General features: G+C 35.8%; 2 protein-coding genes across 5 annotated transcripts in view; one reads left to right on the top strand and one right to left on the bottom strand.

Annotated features, from left to right (window-relative positions):
- Positions 1–703: 703 nt before the first annotated feature.
- On the top strand, positions 704–15,505 carry LOC128989704 (BRCA1-associated RING domain protein 1-like). 3 transcript variants are annotated; one of them, XM_054411707.1, is made up of 9 exons: positions 704–891; positions 1,659–1,745; positions 3,002–3,184; positions 4,403–4,892; positions 5,268–5,348; positions 10,123–10,319; positions 12,865–13,050; positions 13,740–13,971; positions 14,929–15,505. In XM_054411707.1, the coding sequence occupies exons 2-9, from the start codon at positions 1,675–1,677 to the stop codon at positions 15,262–15,264; spliced, it is 1,776 nt and encodes a 591-aa protein (XP_054267682.1). In that variant the 5' UTR covers positions 704–891; positions 1,659–1,674; the 3' UTR covers positions 15,265–15,505. The 3 variants fall into 3 exon arrangements, with proteins under 3 accessions (XP_054267682.1, XP_054267680.1, XP_054267683.1); XM_054411705.1 differs by having other exon boundaries at positions 1,647–1,745; XM_054411708.1 differs by lacking the exon at positions 3,002–3,184 and having other exon boundaries at positions 1,647–1,745.
- Positions 15,506–16,391: 886 nt separating this feature from the next.
- Positions 16,392–23,208, bottom strand: part of LOC128988761 (diacylglycerol kinase theta-like) — a 45,349-nt gene continuing 38,532 nt past the window's right edge. Inside the window, exons 14-18 of one of the 2 annotated variants that reach the window (XM_054410375.1) lie at positions 21,817–21,946; positions 20,832–20,987; positions 19,470–19,626; positions 18,973–19,080; positions 16,392–18,091 (exon numbers count right to left, since the gene is read on the bottom strand). In XM_054410375.1, the coding sequence (XP_054266350.1) occupies positions 17,996–18,091; positions 18,973–19,080; positions 19,470–19,626; positions 20,832–20,987; positions 21,817–21,946 (647 nt within the window). In that variant the 3' untranslated portion in view covers positions 16,392–17,995. The remainder of the gene's footprint in view (positions 18,092–18,972; positions 19,081–19,469; positions 19,627–20,831; positions 20,988–21,816; positions 21,947–23,208) is intronic. The other variant, XM_054410374.1, reaches the window with a different exon arrangement.

Below are 23,208 nucleotides of genomic sequence, written 5' to 3'. Positions count from 1 at the left end.
TCGATTACTCGATATATCGATGGTATAATATTGTACTGTAGCACAACCGTAATAGACGAAATGATTGAATAAATTACTAAACAGCTGCTTTATTTAAATTAGCAGAATTGAAAAAAAAATTGGAAGTCGTTTTGAGAAGTTATGTTGTCTTTACAGAAATTATTTAGTTTTCTATAGCTTTGTTTGTTAATTAATGATGCAATATGACGAAAAATATAGTTCACCAAACGGGCAAAAAATGACTTTTTAACCCCGCTTATTTTCCGACCTCGGCTTCGCCTCGATCGTAAAACTTGTTCTCGGGTCAAGAAGGGTCACTTTTAGGCCCTAGTGATAAAAATATACTGTTATTAAGATGTATAAATTGGATTTTTCACATACACTATTTTAGTTTTACGCAGATTTCTAAGGTCAGATAATTTTGTACTTTTGGTGGTTTTATCCAAGATACACTGCATATACACTATTTTTTTCAAAGAACTATTTTATGAAAAATATACAATATGGAACAAACAGTCTAATCAAACGTTAACTTTATCCCATGAATGTATGTATGACAATACGTATGACGAAGGAAAACGTACTTTTCGCTACTCGTCTGGCGTACATTTTCAATCCGCTCCAATTAACCGCTGTGAAGACGAAATGATTATCCTTGCTCCCGCCTTTTAATGTTCTGCTAGTGCTAGTTGCAGAGTTGCAGTGTGAGTGTAGTCGCGTAGTCTGTATAATCTTATCTAATCTGTCTTTTCTCGTTCTCTTCAGTTTAGACAATTTTTTACTAGTTACTTGCTTTATTTTGTTTACGTACACTTCGATTCGAGTTCGAATTCTACTTTCAAGTTTAATAAATCACACATCACATCACCGAACTAAATCTATTTCGCTGAGGTACGATGATTCATAATATCCCTAATCTAATATTATTTAACGAAGAATCTCCCTGAAACTTCTACTAACTAATTAAGTAGACCTAACTTAACTTTCCTTCAGGTATTTTTAAGTGCGACCATTATGATAGGCCTAAACTTATCTTTGTAATATATTAGACTTAGTTGTTCCAATATATCTAGCCTTATACTCTTTTCTAAGAATTTTACACAGTTTTCCTAAACTTGTAAGAAGAAATTAAAATATTACTTAGGCCTAGCTGTAGAATTAAAGCTTGTAACTTAATAATAAACAATCAATCGATAGGTTATTGAGCTCAGTAGCCTAGATGAAAAATACCTGTAGATTTAATTTGACACTTTTAGCCCGTGGGGTTCAGAATGGTTCCTAGTTTCTATAAACTATTCTATAATGTACCCTAACAAAATTTAGCTGTCCACCTGATGGTGGCGATGATGAAAGGGGGCAGTAAGTTAGTGTAACACAATTTAGCAGACCTCGGCAAAATTTACCATAGTTAAGGAACACAAATAGGTAACTTAGTTTAATAAAAACACAAGTTAAGTTAGGAATTTTTACAACAAACTCAAACTCAAATAAGTTATGGGACAGTTCCATGCCTTGACAGAGTAGGAATGTGATCCTTGTTAGGCCTATGTCATATTCTTGTTTGTTTCTCAACAAGTTGCTCTAGTTGTTATTATAATTTATTTGTTTACTTTGTGAGTGCCATAACCATTACAATATTTTTTTAGGAGAGTTTTCAGCTTTGATTGCGGAACAATGAGCATAAGCTGGACTAAAACAACAGATGCAATATCAACTTTGGAAAACAAACTCAAATGTTTTGTCTGGTGAGTTGATCCTTACAATAAGGGTTTTCTATGTTACATCCCAATAATTTCACTCATCCCTTTTAACCAATTCTTACGATCGAGGTGTCAATTTAAAGCTTATGATCCAGTGCAGGGACCTAGGTATGCCTTGTTTCCCGTTAGTTTCTCTCCCCCCTGCATTTGATTATTTTTACTTTATTCTAGGTTCCGTGCCAAAACAGACAAAAAAAATTGTATGCTGATTACCTCCTTGTGATTACCTGATTACCTTAGTGAAATTTTTGAAAAGAGTTTTCAACTGTGAAAATGTGCAATTTGCCAATGGGCTCCCTCGAAAAATTTATTATTCTTTTGGTAGGCCTATAGTTATATGCTATGGATGTTATATCCATCTCAAACCTCAGGTTAAAGTGAAGCAATCTTAAAATGTTTGCTTAACATTTTTGTAGGCCTACGTACAGGCCTTAACAATTAAAACTCATACTTTATCACAGGAATCTTAAAAAAAAAAAATAATTGGTTATTGTATATATAATGAAATGATAAGTAAAAAGATCCAAATACAGGCATTTTTGGGCCGTGGTCAGAATATATAAAACCCAGGAAAGTTTGAGCTGGTACAGTAGGACTGCAATAGTAACCAGTAGCCTACTAATACATCAATTTAATCTTAAAAATGTTATTAAAGGATAGCCAATCAACTAACTTGGATTGAGCTGTGTTTCACAGACTAACTTGGAAATAGGGATGGAAAAATTCTAATCAATTTCCTTGATAGTTAACCTTATTCGTGACTTAGATCCAGTAGGCCTACCGTTCCCATAAATTGCTACGATTCTGTGGAAAAATTAGGAATTTCTTACTTCGCAAACTTTGCATTAGAGTTTGCATGATCGGGTTCTGGCGGTTGTCAACTGTGGTATCGCTGCCATATTTTACTGCGCCACTTACCTGAGTCTTTTACGGGCCACTGTGATGCCGCTAAAATTTTGCCTGTATGCTACTGACCACCGGGGATAAAGTGAGGGCCAACGTAAACTAGTGTAGTTTACGTTGGCCCCGCTAAAGTTCCCTAACCCTATAAACAACAAAAGCATATGTTATGAAAAAAAAAACACGTTTCTTGTTTGAGTTTGGACCCTGTATACACAAACACCCCCAATATTACTGCAATATACGTTCTTAGCAATATTACTGAAAACGTATTGACCCTACTCATCCATAGTACAAAACCTATAGGCCTATTTCCTTAATGAATTGTTGTTGTTATTTAGCGAGAAACTCCCAGTTGATCCTCAGCTGTTGTGGTGCAAACACTCGTTCTGTGCGTCTTGTGTTGAAGTCAGTGCGAGATGCCCGAAATGCCATTTTCCAACTTCACCTCAAGATATGGCCCCAGACTTAATGCTCAACAAACTGTTGTTAGCCATCAGAGTAGCCTCTCAGGTATCAAAATGGTATGAAATATAAAATGATATATCTATATCTATAAAAGAGGAACTATGTATGTGTGTGTCCGAAACCGCTCGACAGATTGTAATGAAACTTTCAGGCATTATTAAGCATCTTTCAAGGATGGTTCGAGTGAAGTTTGGTGCAGATCTGTCAAAAGGGCTCTGCCACAGAGGGTTTTAAGTGGGCCAATGTCAGACTTTTTGATCTACAGTGTTTACTAATAAATATAATTTAGAAGCAGATGTTTACTTTCACCAACTGTTTTGTACGTTTGAATAATTACAACATTCTGTATTAGCATTAGTCATGATTTGAAATAGTGCCACAGTGTTTCTACAGAGTGCAGCACAGAAAACTATTTTACTTTTGAATAAGTCCAAATGTAGCCTATTATACCCCAATCGCAGCACACCTGTGCACTTAACAACGTTTAAATTCTCCAATGTTAAATATTAAAACATAAAAACCTGTATCAAAGTATTATAAACAATAAAAGGGATGACTTTTTAAAATTTATGACAACAGCTAATTTGCAACCAAAAGGTGAGTGAGCGTAGCGAACGAACATCAATCTGGAGGCGAGTTAGCGTAGCGAACGAGCTAACCTGAAACAAGTGAGCGCAGGGAACTAGCCTAAAGGTGAGTGAGCGTAGCGAACAAACTTCAACCGGGACGTGATTGAGCCATGCGAATACTTATGAAGTTAAACGGGGCAAAGCCCGTGAGTACAGCTAGTTTGTTGTATAAATTAAGTATAGTTGTAATTTTTTGTTAATAAACCTATGAAACATTAATTTTTTTAAATTTATATTTTAAAATAGATTTTAGATGTAGCCTACCAAAGAGCTTGAAGGCCTTAGTTTTAAGGATTTTTTGTTAGGATCAATCTGAGGTGAGTGGGAAAGAGTCCAGTTTATCACAATAAAAAAAAACTTTTTACTGTAAAAAAATGAATATATTGTCAATGACAGCCTTCTTGGTTGTAATTAGGACTACTGTCAGTAACAGTTGATTGTTCTAATTTTTGAGTAGTGTAAAGTTGTTGTGTTTCTTGTAACACAGTGGTTCCCTTCCCACTTTTTTTTTACGGGACTAGTTTACAAAAACCGAATACAGATTACGATTACTGTAAATTAGAGTGAAAACCAAAGTGTGAGTTGACCAAAGAGTAAGCTCACTAGTTATATAGAACAATATAATATATAAACATAATTTTACAGCAGCGAAAAACAAGTTGCAGAAATTTCTTCATCCAAGTCAAAACCGGACATCCATAATGCTCTGGATAAAAATGAAAAAACTGAAGAAAAAATTAAAAATTGTACAAGAACCACGACGAGAAAAAGTGGTGAAACAAAACATAAAATACCTGTTGACAAGCAGAGTGACCCGATGAAAACTGAGGAAATAAAGACAAGTTCATCTTTGAGGAGAAGTAGCAGAAGCGGTAGTAGGAGTAGTTCCCCTCGCAGAGCAAAACACGCAAGTATGTCACCACCAAATGAAAACCAAGATAAGAAAATCTCAAAAATGAAAAACCAGTTCTCTTCTCCAAAACCTACAGTCAAGAAAGTGAATGTGACATCAACTCCAAAGCCTAAGTCAGCTCCCAAAAGCAGCACTCCGATTTTGTTTTCAGCTAAAAAAGCTCACAATCCCAATAAAGTGAATTCTAGAGGGGAGACACCACTTCAGATTGCATGTAGACAGGTGAGATTTCCGTGATTTACTTTGTATTGCATAATCTTAGAGTTTATGATATGGGCACACAAGTTACTGCTGTCCATGTTCATTAATTTTATATGCAAGCTTTCAAAATTGACAAACGCTTTTTAAAGAAACAAAAGTAACCTCAAGAATCTCCTTACTCTATTAGATCTTGTATATTCTTAGCTTTTATTTTACAGATTAACTTAAATGGTACAAAAAATCAAAACTCCATGAACTTTTTGACAAACATTCTTATGATATGTTTAAATAAAAAATATTAAATTAAGTTTGCTCAATCTAAAGATCAACTTTTAAACAATATTTTTCAGAGGTTGTTTTGTACATTATTTTTTAAAGTTATGGTTTTATTTCCAGGGTAAATTTAGTGTGGTACAGCAGTTGCTTAAAGACGGAGCCCAACCTAATGTCAAAGACTACGCTAACTGGACTCCTTTGGTATGCATTATGTAATTTTTAGTAGATTTATTTTATATATTAATAAATACTAGTGTACATGTTGCTCGAAATCGAGCAATTTCAAAGAAGTACAGGAGTTATTTATAAACCAATTACTTGTTTAAAAACTAATAACAGTCATAATTTCCAATGATTTTAAAAGAGTCAACTAAAAGATTATTAACCAATGGAAATACTCACAATTTACATAACAGTCCTATTCCAGTTTAATGGGTTAATTTTTTACAATTAAACTGCCCATGGACGGGATAAGGTAAGCTTACAATTTAATTCAACGTAAAAAGGCTGTCAGCTTTTATAAAGTACCGTACCTAAGTTATTTAGCCAATTTGTAGATAATAAGGAAGGTGTAGGAATATTTAATTTCTGACAACAGCTGGAGTTTCAAAACAATCTTTGTTTCCCATGTTAATCTTATGGAGAAATACGAAACTTTAAAGGGCCCCGGGTCCTCACTCTCTAATTATTTCCCCAAAAAGAAAGTTTCCTGCACAACTTCACGTTACGCTCTTTCCAATGACACCAAAAACATGTCAATCGGTTCAGTAGTTTCAGAGGAGTAATTGTCACAAAAATCCTGCTTGCGTATTAAATAAGTACTAGTATCCCTGTTGCTCGAATTCGAGCAATTGCTAAGTATTACAGGCGTTATTTTAAAACGAATAAGAGTCATAATTTCTGATGACTTTCAAAGATTCGATTCAAAGATTATGGAAATACTCAAGATGTACATAACAGATGGATATAATCAACATTTGATGTAAATATCTTATCATTTTTCAAATGCTGATCTAGTTTTTTAGTGTTTTCTACAAATAGCCTTACTCATAGCCGCATTAGATTGTCCATATAAATTTAAAAAATACATTATTTCTATTTCTTCTTCTTGTTGGTGTTCTATGACTTTCCTATGTTTCCATAGTTTGCAAATCGGCTCTTTAAATGATTACCAAGAAATGCAACACAGTGTTAATTCAGTTTCCCTTTTGTATATCAAATTATCCAGGCTCTCTCGCTTTTTCCCATTGTAATATTTAAGCCCACCCAAATTCAATTAGTAAATATTTCATAGCAGTGGCGTAGATACGGGGGGGGGGGGGGGGATCAGGGGGATATATCCCCCCCCTTCAACCTATAATGGGTAAAAAAATTGTAATAACATTTAAAAAATAATGTTTTAACGTATGCAATGAAATAGTGAATCTTTTTAATTTTACTTCTATATTGTATTAAGCTTGTTTTTCGTAAGTATACTTTCAATATCAATAAACCGTAAATAAACTGCAATGCCAGTGAAAGTAGTATGGCTTTTGCACCGAAACAGAGTACAGACACAAGTCACGGAAGGTCAACAGCCTATCCGCCCCTCCTCCTTCCGCCACCACTTCACCTTTTACACCTACCTGAAATTAATCGTTTTAACGTGAGCAACAAAATAGTTAATCAAATGCCATGCCAATTGTACTAAGCTTGTTTGTTTGTACGTATACTTTCATTATCAATGAATAAATGGAAACAGATAAACTACATGCCGGTAGCAGTGGTGGGGTGGGATATTTGCGCGCCAAACAGACGTGAGTCACCGGACGTTCCGCGTTCAACCGCCCATCGACGACACCCTCCTCCTCTACCCCGTCACCCACACTACGCTTGATCTGTCGTCTGGTGTTAATTATTGTGCCAGTGTGTTTTTATGATTTTCGTATTCCTTGGTGTCTCATGAGTGTTCTGAGTGTCTGTAAAGTAAACTGATCGGGTTTTTCGCCCCAAAAAGAAATATTTGAAGGCGTTAGCTGGTGTGGCAATGGAACAACGAAGTTAAGTGATTTTATTACTCGCCTTTGAAATATTTTTTTTTAAATAGGCCAAGTCACGTTATAGTATATTACGTTACTAGTCCTGAAAATAAGTGTTTACCGGACGAGTGTGGTCGTTCCCGTGCGAGACGAGGTCGAGTACGAGATTACCATACGAGTCCGGTACACACATTTTGGATGAGTTACATACAATAGTTTACGCCATACTACTAAATCTTTACAAATCTTTATATATGACCACCAACTAAAGGACTAAAAATCACTAGTCGTAATCTCTAAGAGAGGTTTTTTTTTTGTTTATCACTCATTGCCACGCAAATACAGTATAATCAGCTGATTGGTCACCGGTAAAACTCATTACAGTACAGTAGTTAGTACGCAAGGAAACCCCATTTGATTAAGCTGGCGGCAAACAGCTGTTTTCTGGACTAAATCCTTGCGTGGGAAGTTCGTCAAAATAGTGTTGTGTGGCGTAAACATATTAATCAAAATATTCAGTGTTAAAGGATAGAGAAACATAACGTTAAATGTTATCATATAACGAAAAGCCTAGCCTAAGTACTTTAAAAATAAATGTAATAAAAAACTAGTCCACCTGCAACGTTAATTGCTTTTTGCAATTAAAGCAAAAAGTTGCAACAAAATTGCATAAAATTCTATTAAGTATTAACACCAGATTTCACTTCATAAACGCTTAAAAAAGGGCCCCCGGACCCCCCTTACTTGATGGGGGGTATTCCATACCCCCCAGACCCCCCGGTGTCCCCCCCCCCATGACAAGAGGCTATCTACGCCACTGTTTCATAGCAAACTATGTATTCAAATTAGCAAACTTATTGACTGTTTACAATAAAAATATAATTCTTCTCACTTTTAATTTCTGACAACAGCTGGAGTTTCATATCAATGTTTGTTTCCCATGTTAATGTTATGGAGAAATACAAAACTTTAAAGGGACCCAGGGCCTCACTCTAATTATTTCCCTAAAAAGAAAGTTTCCTGCACAACTCCACGTTACGCTCTTTCCAATGACACCAAAAACATGTTAATCGGTTCAGTAGTTTCGAAGGAGTAATTGTCACAAAAAACCTGCTTGCGTATTAAATAAGTATAGATAGATTAATAATCTTTTCAGCAAATTTCCCATATGGATAAGCTACTTGTAGGTCTCATACTAAGACTTAGACCCGACTGATTTACCTTTTTATACCCCAGATGTTAAAAACACAATTTCAAATTTATATGCATGTTTCAGTATGATAACTTAAGTAAATACCCCCATCGCAGCAAACCTGCATACTAAGCGAATTTCCATTTACTCGGCTTGATTTCTGCTAAAATATTCCCTATAAAATTTTCAGATTTATTTCCTATTTAAATAACATTAATTTTAGTGAGTAGTTAGGTTTGCTGCTACGGGGAAGATATTGAGGTGTTTTTTTTTATTGAAATATTGATAGCTTAGTATGAAATAAACCAAATTGCCAAATTTGATTAAAATATATCCATAAACAAGCAAACTACAACAGTTTATTTATTCTCCATAAGAATAACATGGGAATTTTAAATTTACAATTTTTTGGAATTTTCTCCGTAACCATTAGGCGCATTATAAAGCTTCAAAACTAAATTATTTGTTTTTTTAAGCTCTACAAAATAGTTTGGAAAGAAATTGCAAAATTTTATGTTTTTCGGGTCAAAAATGGGAAAACTCCATTTTTACCCCATAAAACCCCCCATAAACCCCCGTTCCCATGGTCCGATCATGCTGGTTCGCGAACTAGTTCAAATAAACGTAAGTTTACACGTTTATACGAAATTTCATCAAAATTGGATCATTTTTGCTCGAGTTATCGCGCTAACGGACATATATATAAATATATATATATATATGAATTTGAACGGATGGTGTTTTTGGCCTATGGGGAACTCAAAATGAAAAAGTAAATCGGTCCCGGGTCTAGGTCTTAGGGTAATAGCTTATTCCCTTATGGGAAATTCGCTAAAACTACCCAAATTTAATGACATTCGGAGCGTAAATAAATCTACAATTAATAAGCCTAAAAAATTTTTGGGATTAAGTTCTACACTATTTTGTAGAAGTACTGAGATGTTTTGAATAGGGATTTTATTTTGGTTTGGATTTTTTTGTTTAGAATTCAGTATAGGTATTGAAGTTTTGTATGCTTAATAGTCACAGAATGGTTTGTTTTTTGACCTCTAATATTTTTGTAAAAACCCTATTGCCTTCCCCGTAGTAGCAAACGTAAGTAGCCTACATTTTATTGAGTTTTAGCCTCCTGAACACATTTAAAATACTATTCATTAGTGTAAATACCTGCTTTTATTTGACACAACACCAAATATCACATAAGTGCATGTATGTAGGCCTACACTACACAAATTTTTTTGGAAACCTAAGTAGGCTAGTTGTTCACTCTAATGTCTTTTAGATGTTATTTGTTATATAAATCTGACATGTTCAATGGAATATTTTGGTAAAAATGTTTTCAGATCAGGCAAATGGAAATTCGCTTAGTCTGCAAGTTTGCTGCGGTGGAGTATTTAAAAATGTCTGATCAATTATTGCCTGTTGTTATCACTTGAAATAGACAACTGAACTGATTGAACCTTGCAGGGGCAGTCCGTTACAGCTATGTCCACTTCTAATTTTTCAAATTATTCCTAGAAGTACTTTTTACTTGGTTTGTAAACAGCATAACATATTATAATAAACTATCCAAATAAGCCGTACATTAGGACAAAATGTTAATATCATTATTATGTTTTGTTTAACTTTTTTATGTATCTAGCAGTCCCTCAGATTCCTATTCCTTTTTGAAAAATCCCCAAAATATATTTGATTGCTGACATATTTTTTACTCACAATATGCCATCAAAGATTGATAATTAAATAACTTGTATGTTGTTTACAGTGTGATGCGGTGGGGTCAGGTAGTATTGACGTGGTGAGGACTCTCCTAGAAGCAGGAGCTGCTGTCAATACTCCGGCTAACCTCAACACCTCGGCGTTAGTAGAAGCAGTGATACGCCGAGACCACGCCATGGTCAGGTTACTGATGAGTCACGGCGCAGACGTTCACCAGCGGACTGCTCTCAACAACACAGCACTGTGAGTTACCATTCACTACAGAGGTGTGTGATAACGCTTAGTTTAGGTTTGACCTGAATTTTGAATTACATGAGAATCATGTTGATATAATTGAGCTGGATGTAGATATTATGTTTGATTATGTTGGCACAGTTGGTCTTCTAGTTGTTAGAAGGGAACTTGAGAGTCCTGGAGGATTCAGATCATGCTTATGATCTTTAGGTGATTCATCCTATAGCCCTTAAGACAGGGACGGTCAGGGGCGTCATTTGGGGGGGAGGCAGGCGGGGCATTTGCCCCCCTTGGATCCTGGGCTAGAGAGAAAAATATGCTGTACTAGCCAATAAACAAATATTTTCTCCTGTCAAATCCTAAAAAGCACAGCAGACAAAAATCTGTACATTTTTGTACAGTAATTTGAAACAAAAATTATTATTGTTTTATTGTCTTAGATAGCACATTTTGAGTTTACATAAATTAGTAGTTTTGTTATTCATTTACTTTTTCTGTTTGGTGCTGTACGATAAACCACTTACTTCTAGTTTATATATACAGTATACATAAAAATTCAGATTTTTTAGAAGCATTGCTTTGTCATTTACTTTTATGAATTATTCAAGCATTAAAATTATACATACGTGTATAAATTTTACGTAATTTTTTTTAACATAGTAGACTACCAATTTAATATAATTAAATAAAACCTTTTGTACTTTTGTGTCAAATTATTTTATTGGTGATAAAATTTGATTTGCTTTTAAGTTCTTAAATACTTGTATTTTATTTAAAAAACAAAATAAACTAAAAAACTATAGGCTATGAACAACCGTATTCATTGCTAAATGTTGTACAAGAGAAATTGGTCATGAATCTCATAACAAACATAACATTAATACATCATGGAACTATTGATCACGTTTCTTAGATGACTATCTTACCAACATAAAATTATTGTGTTTCTGTCTGTTGTCAATAATTCTTAGTTTGATTAATTTTCTGCCTAAATTGAAATAAATTTTACTCATAATTGTTTTTTATTTGAAGTGTTTTTGACAATTAAAATAAGCTTAAACCCCTCTTTTTTTTGTTTCAAAACTGCAAAATTTTCTGGGGGAGGACCCCCCTTCGTTCCTGGGGGGTATTCCATACCCCCCATTCCCCCGGTGTTTGCCCCCCCCCCCCCAAGGATTTGGTGAAATGACGCCACTGGGGACGGTGGCGTTGTCCTGTAATCCAGCTACTAGGAGGTCACGAATTGTGGATATTTATAGGCATGCACTGTGGATGCGATACTCCCTGGTGTAGATTAATGTCCACACTAGTGAGTACGACTATCTGCAGTACTATCCTGATAATTTGACCAATTCGTTGATTACAAGGCAAATATGTGGTTTGGATCCCACTGTAGGTCCCTTAGTTGCCATTGGCTGTATGGGCTATTAACAGCTGTGTCTAAGGAATATGTCAGTTAAAGACAAGACTACAAGATCGCGCCACTAATCCTACACTTCATCTCCATTCATACTTGGCTTAAAATACCTACTTACGTATGGTCGCCATTTCAAAGTAAAGTATTAAAGTATGCCAAGGAGATTCTACGACGGCCCTGAAGGGACATTCCAGTTTCTTTTTGTCTTTCATTCACTTCGACTGTAATCTCGAAGTACTTCGACATTATTCTCGAAGTACTTCGACTTAATTCTCAAAGTACTTCGACTTTAATCTCGAAGTACTTCGACTTTATTCTCGAATGTGCTTATTAGCTTGTTAGCTATTAGCTGCTTATTAGCTTATGTGCTTATAGTTTGTTATAATTTTACGGCAACCACAACCCAACTAACTGTTGATTTAGGGGTGTTTCTGATGTAGACATTTTTTTGATAAAAATTGGCAGATAGAAAAAGGTTTGAGCTTTAGGACACATAATGGAATATGACATTAATGAACTGATTGAACAATATTTTAGTTTAGGCCTTCAACAGCCTGAAATACTTGCAATTCTTTTATTGAAGCATAACATTTGCATAAGTTATGCAGTTGTAAGTTATACAGTTATACAGTTGTAAGTTTGGACACTTAAAAGGTATACCAAGAAGCTCGGACTTCATAGAAGGAAACACTTTTCTGATATTGACTCTGTCAAGGATTTTATTAGGTCTGAGTGCGACAGAGACGAGAGACAGTGAGACAGCAGACAGAGAAAGAATTAGAAACAGAATAGAATGAACGTATTCGTATTGAAGTTGAGTTGAAGTAAAACTAGACTAAGATAGAAATGTCGAAGTACTTCGAGAAAAAAGTCGAAGTACTTCGAGAAAAAAAGTCGAAGTACTTCGAGAATAAAGTCGAAGTACTTTGAGAATAATGTCGAAGTACTTCGAGAATAAAGTCGAAGTGAATGAAAGACAAAAAGAAACTGAAATGTCCCTTCAGGGCCGTCGTAAGATTCTGAGCTTACCTCGAGCTGTACGTCCTTCTACCTATATATGAAATATAAGAATAGTCGGATTCAATCTAGTTTACAAGGTTTCAACCTAGGATTAAGAAAAATTGTCCCCTCCTGCAGATCACTAGCGGATGAAGAGACGAGGGCTGTGATGTTGAGTTGCCCCCGTGTGAGGGCCCCGCCACCTCCCAGAGTCCCTGTCACACCTCGGGCGGTTCTTGTAGCAGCAAAACTGTCTCAATCTCAACTAGACGATATCATGGAGCTTTGTCGCAAGTTCAACCTTACCCTCTCTACTAGCTTCACGTAAGAATTATGTGTTGACAATTTTTTTTATGTATTTTATTGTAAGTTTAGTAGTTATTTGATCTTTTGTAGGATTATGGTTCAAATACCAGGCTTAATACTTTCTATCTAATATTGTGAAACTGTTTAAAAATGATAATTTCCTCCTAGGAATTTATCAGTCAAATGACAACTAATTAAAAAAATTGGATGAGTGACGTACAATATTTTGCGCTACATAACAATGTTTAAACAAATTTCCCATGCATTTTTTTAGTCCAGAAAACAGCTGTTTGCCGCCAGGTTAATCAAATGGTGTTTCATTGCGTACTACTGTACTGTTATGAGATTTTACCGCATACCAACCAGCTGATTATATTATATTTGGCAATAAGTGGTTATAAGCAAAACCTTTAGATATAATTAGTGATTGTTAGTCCTTTAGTTGGTGGGAAGGGAATACATAAGGATTTATACAGATTTTTCATTGTTAACACACTCACTCCCAGGTGTCTGGAGACTACATACAGAGGAGTGTGACGGCCGGTACTAAACCTGTTAAGTTAGCTTACAGTAGTATGATAGATTAGGCGGTATAGCACATCTTCCCATTGCGTAGCACGGGTACAGCAGCCAGTATACAATATAAATGTATCATTGGTTTGCTGTGTCAAGGGTATCACCATAAATGATTGTCCATTGTTGTTCAGGGAAGACATAACTCATGTAGTGGTCAACAAGTCTGCCTCCAACTTGTGTGAAGCCTCCCCAGCTGTAATGTTGGCAATCGTGAGTGGCTGCAGTGTCGTGGGGATGGATTGGGTCTCGTCGTGTCTGAAGGCCAACGAGCTGGTAACAGTCGAAGAGTACGAACCTTGCGGCACCACTGACTACCCCTCCTCTAAAGTCTTCTATAAAGCAAGACTCAATAAAGAACAGCTTGTAAGTTCGTCAAGCAATGTTCGTGGCCATATAACTGTCTAATAATTGTTAAACACTTTTACCTACGACCATTATTTAAACCAGCCTTTTCAATTCAGTTCAAATAGAAAAGATTCACTTTGCAGTGTTGTTTACTGTACAGTATTGTTTTGTTAATTTACAATACAAGTTTGAACCAGGTACTGTACTCTCAATGAGCTAAATTACTTGAATTGCCTTCCCTTCATCCCTATTCAGCTTATCAAAAACCAAAACTATTTTTGCACAAGTTTCTATCTCCAGTGGTCTTAAACCAACGCTTTTAAAACCACATTTTAAATTTCTTGTTTTCCCCCTTCCTCTATAGTATTTATATTTAATATGGTGGAAGGTCATTTATAAATATATACCAAAATTACTGTACCTACTATTTTATATTACGAAATTACTGAAATCGCCAAATATTTGAGAGCGTGTAACAAAACAAAACTGTTATCAATTACATTTTGAAGCATGTAGTTTGTAAATGTAACTAGATACATTTATATATTTGCAATTTTTCCAGGGATTCAACAAAAATCAGTAATTTAGATCAGCGCAATGTAGATTTTGATAAAAATTGGCGACAACTTTAACATAAGGATGGAATGCCAAGTTGTACCAATAGCACAGAAAACATACTACTATAACCCAGAACGCCAGCCGCATGGTAAAAAGCATAGTTTAGGCATAGTTTTTTTCATTTTTAGCATAGCAACGCTGGTGGCGCTGCCTACGAATTGACAGGCAAAGCTCTCTCAAAACAATTAATGCTTTTTACCATGCGGTTGGCATTCTGGGTTATAGTAGTATGTTTTCTGTGCCAATAGTTAAATGATGTCTGTAGTGTACATGTCAATATACAGAATTTACAAGTCAAGCGAATGGAAGAAAGTAAATAGCCTAGTTTGCTGATACCGTTCATTACATTTTTTGCAGCTTCCCCGATTGTTTGATGGCTGCCACATGTCGCTGCAGCATGACCAGGTGTGGTCGTCCCAGGTCAAGCAGGACACAGTGTCGCTAGTCATGGCGGGGGGCGCAGTGTACCAACCTCGGCAGTGCGATCCTGAGCGTGTACCGCAGGATGAGGCTACAGTCATGTTCCACGTCGCCCCCGCAGGGCCCCTGGGTGTTGTCAGTCACATCATTCTGTACCAGACAGGGCCCCCCGCTACCGAACCTCTGCTCAAGTACAACATGGCCCATGCTAAGAGCTTGTCACTCCCATGGTTCCATAAGTGTATTCTAACTTTTAGTGTTATTTTGGATTAGATTGAGGTATGAAACCTCGAAACCTGACAAAAACTTTTATTTTTCCATTGTATTCACACGTTTATTGTAAGTTAATTTTGAAACCTTGTGTGCTAGAAGATATTGTTAGTCAAATTGTATTGAGTAACAGAACTATAATTTGCAGAGTACTTGTAGCCTATTGTTTTTCTCAGTAGTTTGAGACTTAATAGTTTGAAATGGAATATTTGTTGGACTCGATCATAAATGTTTTTGTAAAGAAGTCATAACTGTTTTATTCAAACGCCCAATACCTAACTAGTAAATAACGAAACTAGATTAGTAAACTTTTCTTAGATTATATTACCGGTTAAACTCATTTTAAGGAACAAATTCCGGCGCCATAGATTCTGAATTGAGTCAACTAACAGAACTCTATCAGAAAGAGGAAAAAAGTGTAAAAGCTATCAGATCAGGGAAATTAGTTTCTATTTCATAGACAGTTTAGAAAATTATGAAATTATTAAAATCCAAAATGTGTGAGAGGTGTTTTGCTACTATTGATGTAGAATTGTAGTGACTAGTGTTATTTTTTGAAAAGTTGGTTAAACGATCTATTTGTGTAGCAAATATATTGTTTTGTACATGGAGGTTTTGTTTTAACTTAATTTTGTATACACCTTTGTTCTTTTCTGCTGGGTGGGTTGTTAAATTTTTGGGTGTAGGGTTACTTTTGACACAGAGTGTATCCGGCTTTTTTTATGCTTTACTGATTTCCCTTATATTGTGTCTGTGTAATTGATCGAATGATCGGTATGCATTTTGGTTGAGGTTCAGGGTTTTGGTTGGTTGTAGTTATATTATCTTAAATCTGCACTCAAGGGCATATTTTACGTTAATGTTTTTAAACTGAATGAGCTTTAAAAATCAGTTCAACTACCATTGATGCTAAATTTCTATTTAACACAATAGTTGTTAGGAACAGCAGTTAAAATTTTAATCTGATTATTTTCTTTGATCTGTTATACACAATAAAATAATAAGATTTGAAATTATAATTGTTTGATCATTTTTTTTTACTATGAGAAAATAAGCTACATTAAATTGGTTGAAAAACAAGTGTTTAAGTATGTTGAGATGGAGTTATACAGGACACAAAGTAAACACAATTAAGACCATTAATACTATTTATTTTACTCACAATTTATGTCTATTTTGTGACATAATTACATTTAATAACCTTTGAGAGAAATAGAGACTATAACGGTATATGGATTTACCTTATTGCAATAGAACTCGTTAAATACATGCGCTGTAGCACACGCTCGATACTTTCGGGAAGTCATTTAGAGTTCTTGCAATCTGGTTTATCTGATGTTAGAATAACGTAAAAACTGTAGTATATATATTTATTTATATATATTTATATATATTATGTATACATAGCACATCAAATTTTCCTTTTTCATACGGAAAAGTGATCGATTCTCTCCTCGATATGACGCTAAGCGATAAAACATAGAGCTGAAGCCAGCATCCACCCGTGTGTATTGCCCACAGGTTAGAGCCCCGGATAGGCACCTATGAGCAACTGAGCCCCAACCACAGGTAGAGGCTGGCACGTCGTCGGTGGTCCACATCCGGTCAGGAGGACCGACAAGCCACACGGCCCGGCCACACCCACAGTGTAGCCGCGCCCTGACTGCTAGCAGCTTCAATCGAAAATTAGACACAATACATTTAGCAGGAGAGGTATTTTATTTCTATTTAAAATCACCACCGACCGGTTCCTGACGTTTGCTGCCAAGAGGAGCCTTCATTAGTATAACTGGCCTAGCATTCCTTCTCTCAGAACATCCTGCGTGTGCACTAGTGTCCTCTCACTCTCACATCACAGCCGCTGTCTCGTAGGTGACACGACCTCGCTCTGTAGCAGCCAACTCTCAGGGAACAGATCTCCAGCTTCTGACAACTTTTCTTTTTGCGTTCCACGGTCGGTTTCATTGAATGCCAGATTCATAACAAAATAACGATACATACAACATTTTTGTACAATAAAACTAGTAACAAAGACTAAATACAATTCGATAGAACAAAACGAAACTGTCTACTTTTGAGTTTAATATAAACTAACTACGCTTACATAAACAATAAATATGACTAGAACCCGAGTTGACTAGAAGAGTCGGTCTACGCCGACAGAGACTCCTGAGTCGTAATGGAAAAATAAAGTGAGAAACAACACGATCTGACAGATCCGAGACACAAATCATTTCTTGTGTAATGTCACATTCGTGGCATCGGTTTTGGTAAAAAGTACCATACTCTTGTAACGACTCTATCGTTACAGTTTACTCGTTTTCTTAAGAAATACAGTTTCGATAAATTACATTAAAAAAATAAAAACACGTAGTAGTCCTTGGTAGGTGGGAGGTAAGCCCAGCTCAGAAGTTGTTGTGGTTGCTGATGTCGCCATCAGGGGGCAGCACCAGCTGGGTGTGAGGCGCCTGGACCATGAACGGTTCCGTGTTGCGTCTCTTCATCTTGCCTTTCAGTTTCTTCAACATGGTCGCCTGCAGAGGGGAGGGGAACAGGGCCGAGAAAAAAACAAACCACAAATAATAAGTGCAAAAGGAAAGAAAGGAATCAAACAGCTGTGAATAATAAACACCTGAGCATTGTATAAAATCTAAGACCTACGATAGTTAAGCGTGAACGATAATACTGCTAAGAAATACGTGTGAAACAAGCAAAAGAGGGAGGAGTGGGAGGGTTACTCGTCCGTGCTCTTGCCCCCCTCCCCGTTAGCGGGCACGATGTTAGGCTCAGTGTTGCGCCGCTTGATCTTATTTTTCTTCAGCATTGTTGCCTGTGGGTTATGATAACAAGTTAATTGTCATATTTAGTTTTCATTTTAAGCACTATTTGTATTTAAAGGAGTTTTTACTGATGTTTAGGTATCTTTATTAGGCAATAATTTAAATTGCAATATTATAGATTAAGATTAGATGTTGATTTATAAGGTTAAAGCACTGTTGCTTTCATGACTGTTTACAATTGAACATGGTTCTTGAAAGTAATGATATTTAATATTTCATAATAATTGATTTTCTCCTAGCTGACTTAATTTGATACCTGCATTTAAGCCTTTGTGGATGTCACAAATCTATCCTATAGCCCAACTATTTATGCCAAACAAAAGTAAAATTTTAATATTTTAAATTTTGTTATCATTATAGTTACACATATTTCAGGAAGCTTAATACGCATAGCATTGAGTATACAGTAATTACTAAGGAATAAACGTTTGATGATGAGTATCTATGAAACATTAGCCAATTGATTTTAATGATAGGAATTATTCAATGCATTAGTTTAAATTTTGACTGGCAAGACATTGTTTGAAAAGGAATAGCGTTCAGTTAGTTTACCTGAGAATCTTGCAACTTAAATTAAATAAAAATGATTGTGGGGACTACGTTTAAAGATATTGCATTGAATAATTCGTACACCTATTTCTAAAGAAAAAAATTAAAACCAAGCTGATCAATTACAACTAAATGCTTTATATTTCCCTGCGAAAGCACTAGATTCTTATAACGGAGTCCTTCACTTTGTTCATTGAGTAAAAACTTACTTCTATAAAAAATCTACTAAAGCATGTTGTTGTATGGTCGCCATTTCAAAGTAAAGTATTAAGACCTTAAGAGCTAGAATTAGGTGATCTAAAGGCAAGAGAATGTTTCGTACCTTGAGTGCGGACTTGAGTACAACCACGTCGCCTGCACTCTGGACCCACGGCTCTCCGTCTACCTGCACGGGTGTCTCAGAGTTCAAGTGGATCTTTATATGGCCGCCCTGCAACACAACATACAGAGTGTTAACTAAGTATAATAAACTCATCTGGTATCCATGTAACCCAGTACAATTTCAGTAATAAATTAAATTTTTATATCAGTAAGTGCATTTTCAAAATCCCAACAATGATTATAGACCCACTTTTTTTAAAATTCTGTTCTGGTAGATCTTCATTAAACAATTCCATTAGATTTTGAAATCATTCGAGACACAACTAAAATATCTGATTTTTAAAGACAACAGATTGGTAACATTTGACTCTTTTTAGTCGTTTTTGTTTGATTATTAGCCTATGTAGGTAGTCTAGGGTTTAATTTAATTTTTGTAGACCAAAATGTTTCATGATGCTAGGAGGACTTAGTACAGGTACAGAAGCTTGTTGGAGTTACCTGAGCGATGCGCATGGCAGACCGTAGGCCTGACTGTATCTGCCCTAGGTGGACCACACCAGTCACCCCCACCACCTCCAACATGCCGTCCCAGTGGTTGGGTTTGGAGAACTGGTCCTCCTTCTCCGGTCCCCACGGATTGGCCCCTGAACCCCAGCTGTCAACAATCCACAGTTAAACAAGTTATCTTTCAGAATTTACTCCACAGCTAAGACCCACAACTCCTGAGAGGCAGTCTAAATTTCTTAGAAAGCCTGTAACAATATTTTGCCACACTACACAAGCAGCTTTTTTCTGTACTCTTTTTGGACCAGAAGTTTCGTTGTTTACAAAAAGGGTTAAGTCAGCTAGATTACAGTAATTGGCCAGTTTTGCAATAGGCTACAACAATGCTATGCTATCCACGAATCTAACTAATCCTCAGGGCGTATAAACACGTCCACCCCAACAATGAAAATATTGCGTTAATTGAATCACTTGGGTTATTAGCACCGTCATGTAGTGTTGTGAATTTACTAATTAACCTTTTTAGAAGATGCATCACGATAGAGAATGTCAAGAAATTTAACATGAAATAATAGTTAAGTCTAAAAAAAAATGAGCTAAAATCTATTGCGTGATAAACCCAATAACAGGTACAAGTAAGAATACTCCATGTTTTCAAAGTGTTGAAAGGATCCAAAAAGTAGTAAGGTTATGTTAGTCTACATTTCTAAATGATCGTAAAATATTCAGTAGAGCGTCAAAATCCGAACCAATTGGGTAGGTAGTTCAGATTACCAATTTGTTCGGATTTTCAAACATAACCTAAAAATGCCTAATAGACACATAATAAAGCAAACAGTATTAAAAATACAGTTTCTAGGATACAGTAAATGAAACAAAATGGTTTTTGTACTTAGGTATTTTTGGTACAGTACTGTAGTTAATTTCTTGAAAAAATATGTGGAGTTTAATAATTGGAAACGAACAAAACACTGACTGGCTCAGCGTGTTCACTCATTTCCCTGCCGGGCGCCGACTGTTTTGCCCGCGAAATTGTAAAATATCTGTTGTCTCTGTGCTGATTCAATATTTTAAAACCCTCTCAGGAGCGGTGGGATTGTTAACGTTTAGGATTTTCAAAACTAGCTGAGGGTAGTAACGCAAAAAATATCGTACACAGCTCAACCTGTAAGGTGATTACAGTATGAAATTTTCACACTCGGCAAGCCTTGCACGGGGACTATCATGGTCGTACTGTAAACACCTACTTTCCGGCCTTGTAGCGCAATATACTATTTCCGAAGGTAAAAAATCAAAATAAAAAAAATAAAAACCCTACAAGTACAACAAAAACTGTAGCACTTTATGAGGACTGACCTGAGAATGTTGAGGATGATGATGCCTTCGACAGGTGGCAAGTCCACGACTTTGCCGTCCACCTCTAGTCTCACCTCTCTGTGTAGATCCTTGCACATCTTTCGACCCACCATCTTGCGCAGACCCATCTTCACATACACACCTTTGTTGTGCAATCTGAACAGAAAACAATAGGCTGCAATTTTTTTGTTGTGTTTTTACGCCAGTGGAATTTTTTACGTTTTTAAAGGGAACGGTCCAAACCCTGGTCTGACCATCTAATGTCAACCTTTTTGTTAGATAGCAAAATTAATTCATAGCTCGATGACAAATGGCATCTGGGTCTGGAAACGATCTCGCTTGGATTTAAACCAGCGACCTTCAGATTTAAAGGCGAGCACTATAACCACTCTGCCACCCAGACAATTACTTGAGTAAAAGAGAACCATGGGATGATTGCGTGTAAGTTTTACAGAAAAAAATGGCACAGGCATACAAAAAGTTTAAAAAAAATAACCAGTGATTTAAAATATATTAAAATGAAATCCTAATCGTACAATTGAGTAACAAGAAATTCCATGGTAAGCCTGTACGTTTCCCTGTCACTGTCCGTCTGTACTCAAAAGATCTTTATTGGTTTAAGAGTTTAAGGCATCTGAACTGAGCCACACAGTTCATCTACTTCTCACAACTACATACCTCTCTGCTTACCTTCTCCTTTTAGTCTTAAACCTGTGGCTGAGTGGAGGAATATCGCTTTACTTTTATTTTGAGGTGTTTTTACTTACCTAATTGCTAATTTATCATGCTACTGATAATGGATTCAAAACTGAAAAAAAACTGGAGTTTCAATTAAAAAAACTCACAGCCTGAAATAGATTTGACGAAATAGAAACCTAAGTTTAAAATTATATGTGACCTGACCGTTCTGTAGTGTTAATTAAACTTATTTATACTAGCTCCTCCATTCATAAAGATCTTTTGAAAAACTAATCATTTTACCAACCTGCTGTTGAACTTATTTGGATTTTCTTCTCTTGCGTTGTGGAAATCCAGGCACAAGTCAGCATCAATGCCAATACCAAAGTAGTTGTTCATTACAAAGATCTGCGTGTTGTCTTCACTCGTTGACCCAGCTGCAAACAGAAATATTTCAAAAACTCGTATATATCAACATGTATGGAAACGTGAATTGTTAAAACTTGTACACCAAACACAATATATTTGAGAATATCCACGGCAATTCTAGACATTTAATGCATTCTTTGTTTTGCAGTCAGTGGATGGTACTAATTAAAAATAGTCAATGACCAAAAACCATTGTGTATTAGAAAAAATCAAACATGCAAAATGAGACGAAGATTTGGCAGCTCAAAAATAGTCGCTCAGTGTATGAGATAAACATGAGGATCAATATTTACCTTTCTAATAAGTCAGTAGCATAGCCTAGATGATTTAAACCTCTCTAATCCTATTTTTTTAGTGTGGCAGATTGTGTGTAGATATTTATAAATATACAGGGTGTTTTTTTTTTTTAAGTGTGCCACCATTGGGTTCTCAGTAACTAATGATTTTACAGCAAACTTTAAATGGGGAACATTCCCTTGTTTGTAAAGAGGTTAAAAAATAATTAAAAATAAAATTTTTGTAAATGGCCGCCATTTTCCAATATGGCGGTCAACTTTGAAATTTCTTATGGAACACCCTATATTTTATCAAGTTTTCGGATAGAACATGCAATTTAAAAACTTTTATTCTCCACATTTTTTCGATAAACCCACTCGTTTAGGAATTACAGCCTATGGAACAATAACTTCCGGTGTACATTTTACATCATGTAGCTCCTAAACAAGTAGGTTTATAGCGAAAATGCGAAGAGTAAATAAGTCAAATAAGTCTTAAAACTAGTGATGGGCGGATCCAAGAAAATGTCGGTACACCGGATCCGGATCTTGAAAAATTCGGATCTGGATCCAGATACACACTGTCATAAGGGCGGGTTAAAAAAAAACGTAATTAACAGAATGTCAATTTAAATCATACTTTTATTATTTTTTATCACGAAGCATCGGGTGACATTGAAATACTAACGGGATATTTTCGAGACGAGATTATAGGCCATTAGCTTATCATCCAGGTACAAAACTAAAAACTAGAGGTGTGCAGATATCCGAAAAATCGGGTCGGATTCAGTTTGAAAAGATACATGCCATTGCCATATATGTTATTTATTTGTATCAAGAGACAAACACAGAAACATGGCCTTGCCATATAAGTTATTTGCATCAAGAGACGAACCCTGAGACATGGCCTTGCCATATATGTTATTTGCATCAAGAGACGAACCCTGAGACATGGCCTTGCCATATAAGTTATTTGCATCTCGAGACAAACACTG

The sequence above is a fragment of the Macrosteles quadrilineatus genome, unplaced genomic scaffold (assembly GCF_028750875.1).
Source record: "Macrosteles quadrilineatus isolate MER2022 unplaced genomic scaffold, UCM_ALF_1.0 Scaffold_3__2_contigs__length_128488019, whole genome shotgun sequence".
Taxonomy (NCBI): Eukaryota; Metazoa; Arthropoda; class Insecta; order Hemiptera; family Cicadellidae; genus Macrosteles; species Macrosteles quadrilineatus.
The sequence above is the reverse complement of the archived record's forward strand: the minus strand, read 5'-3'. Positions and strand labels throughout refer to the sequence as shown.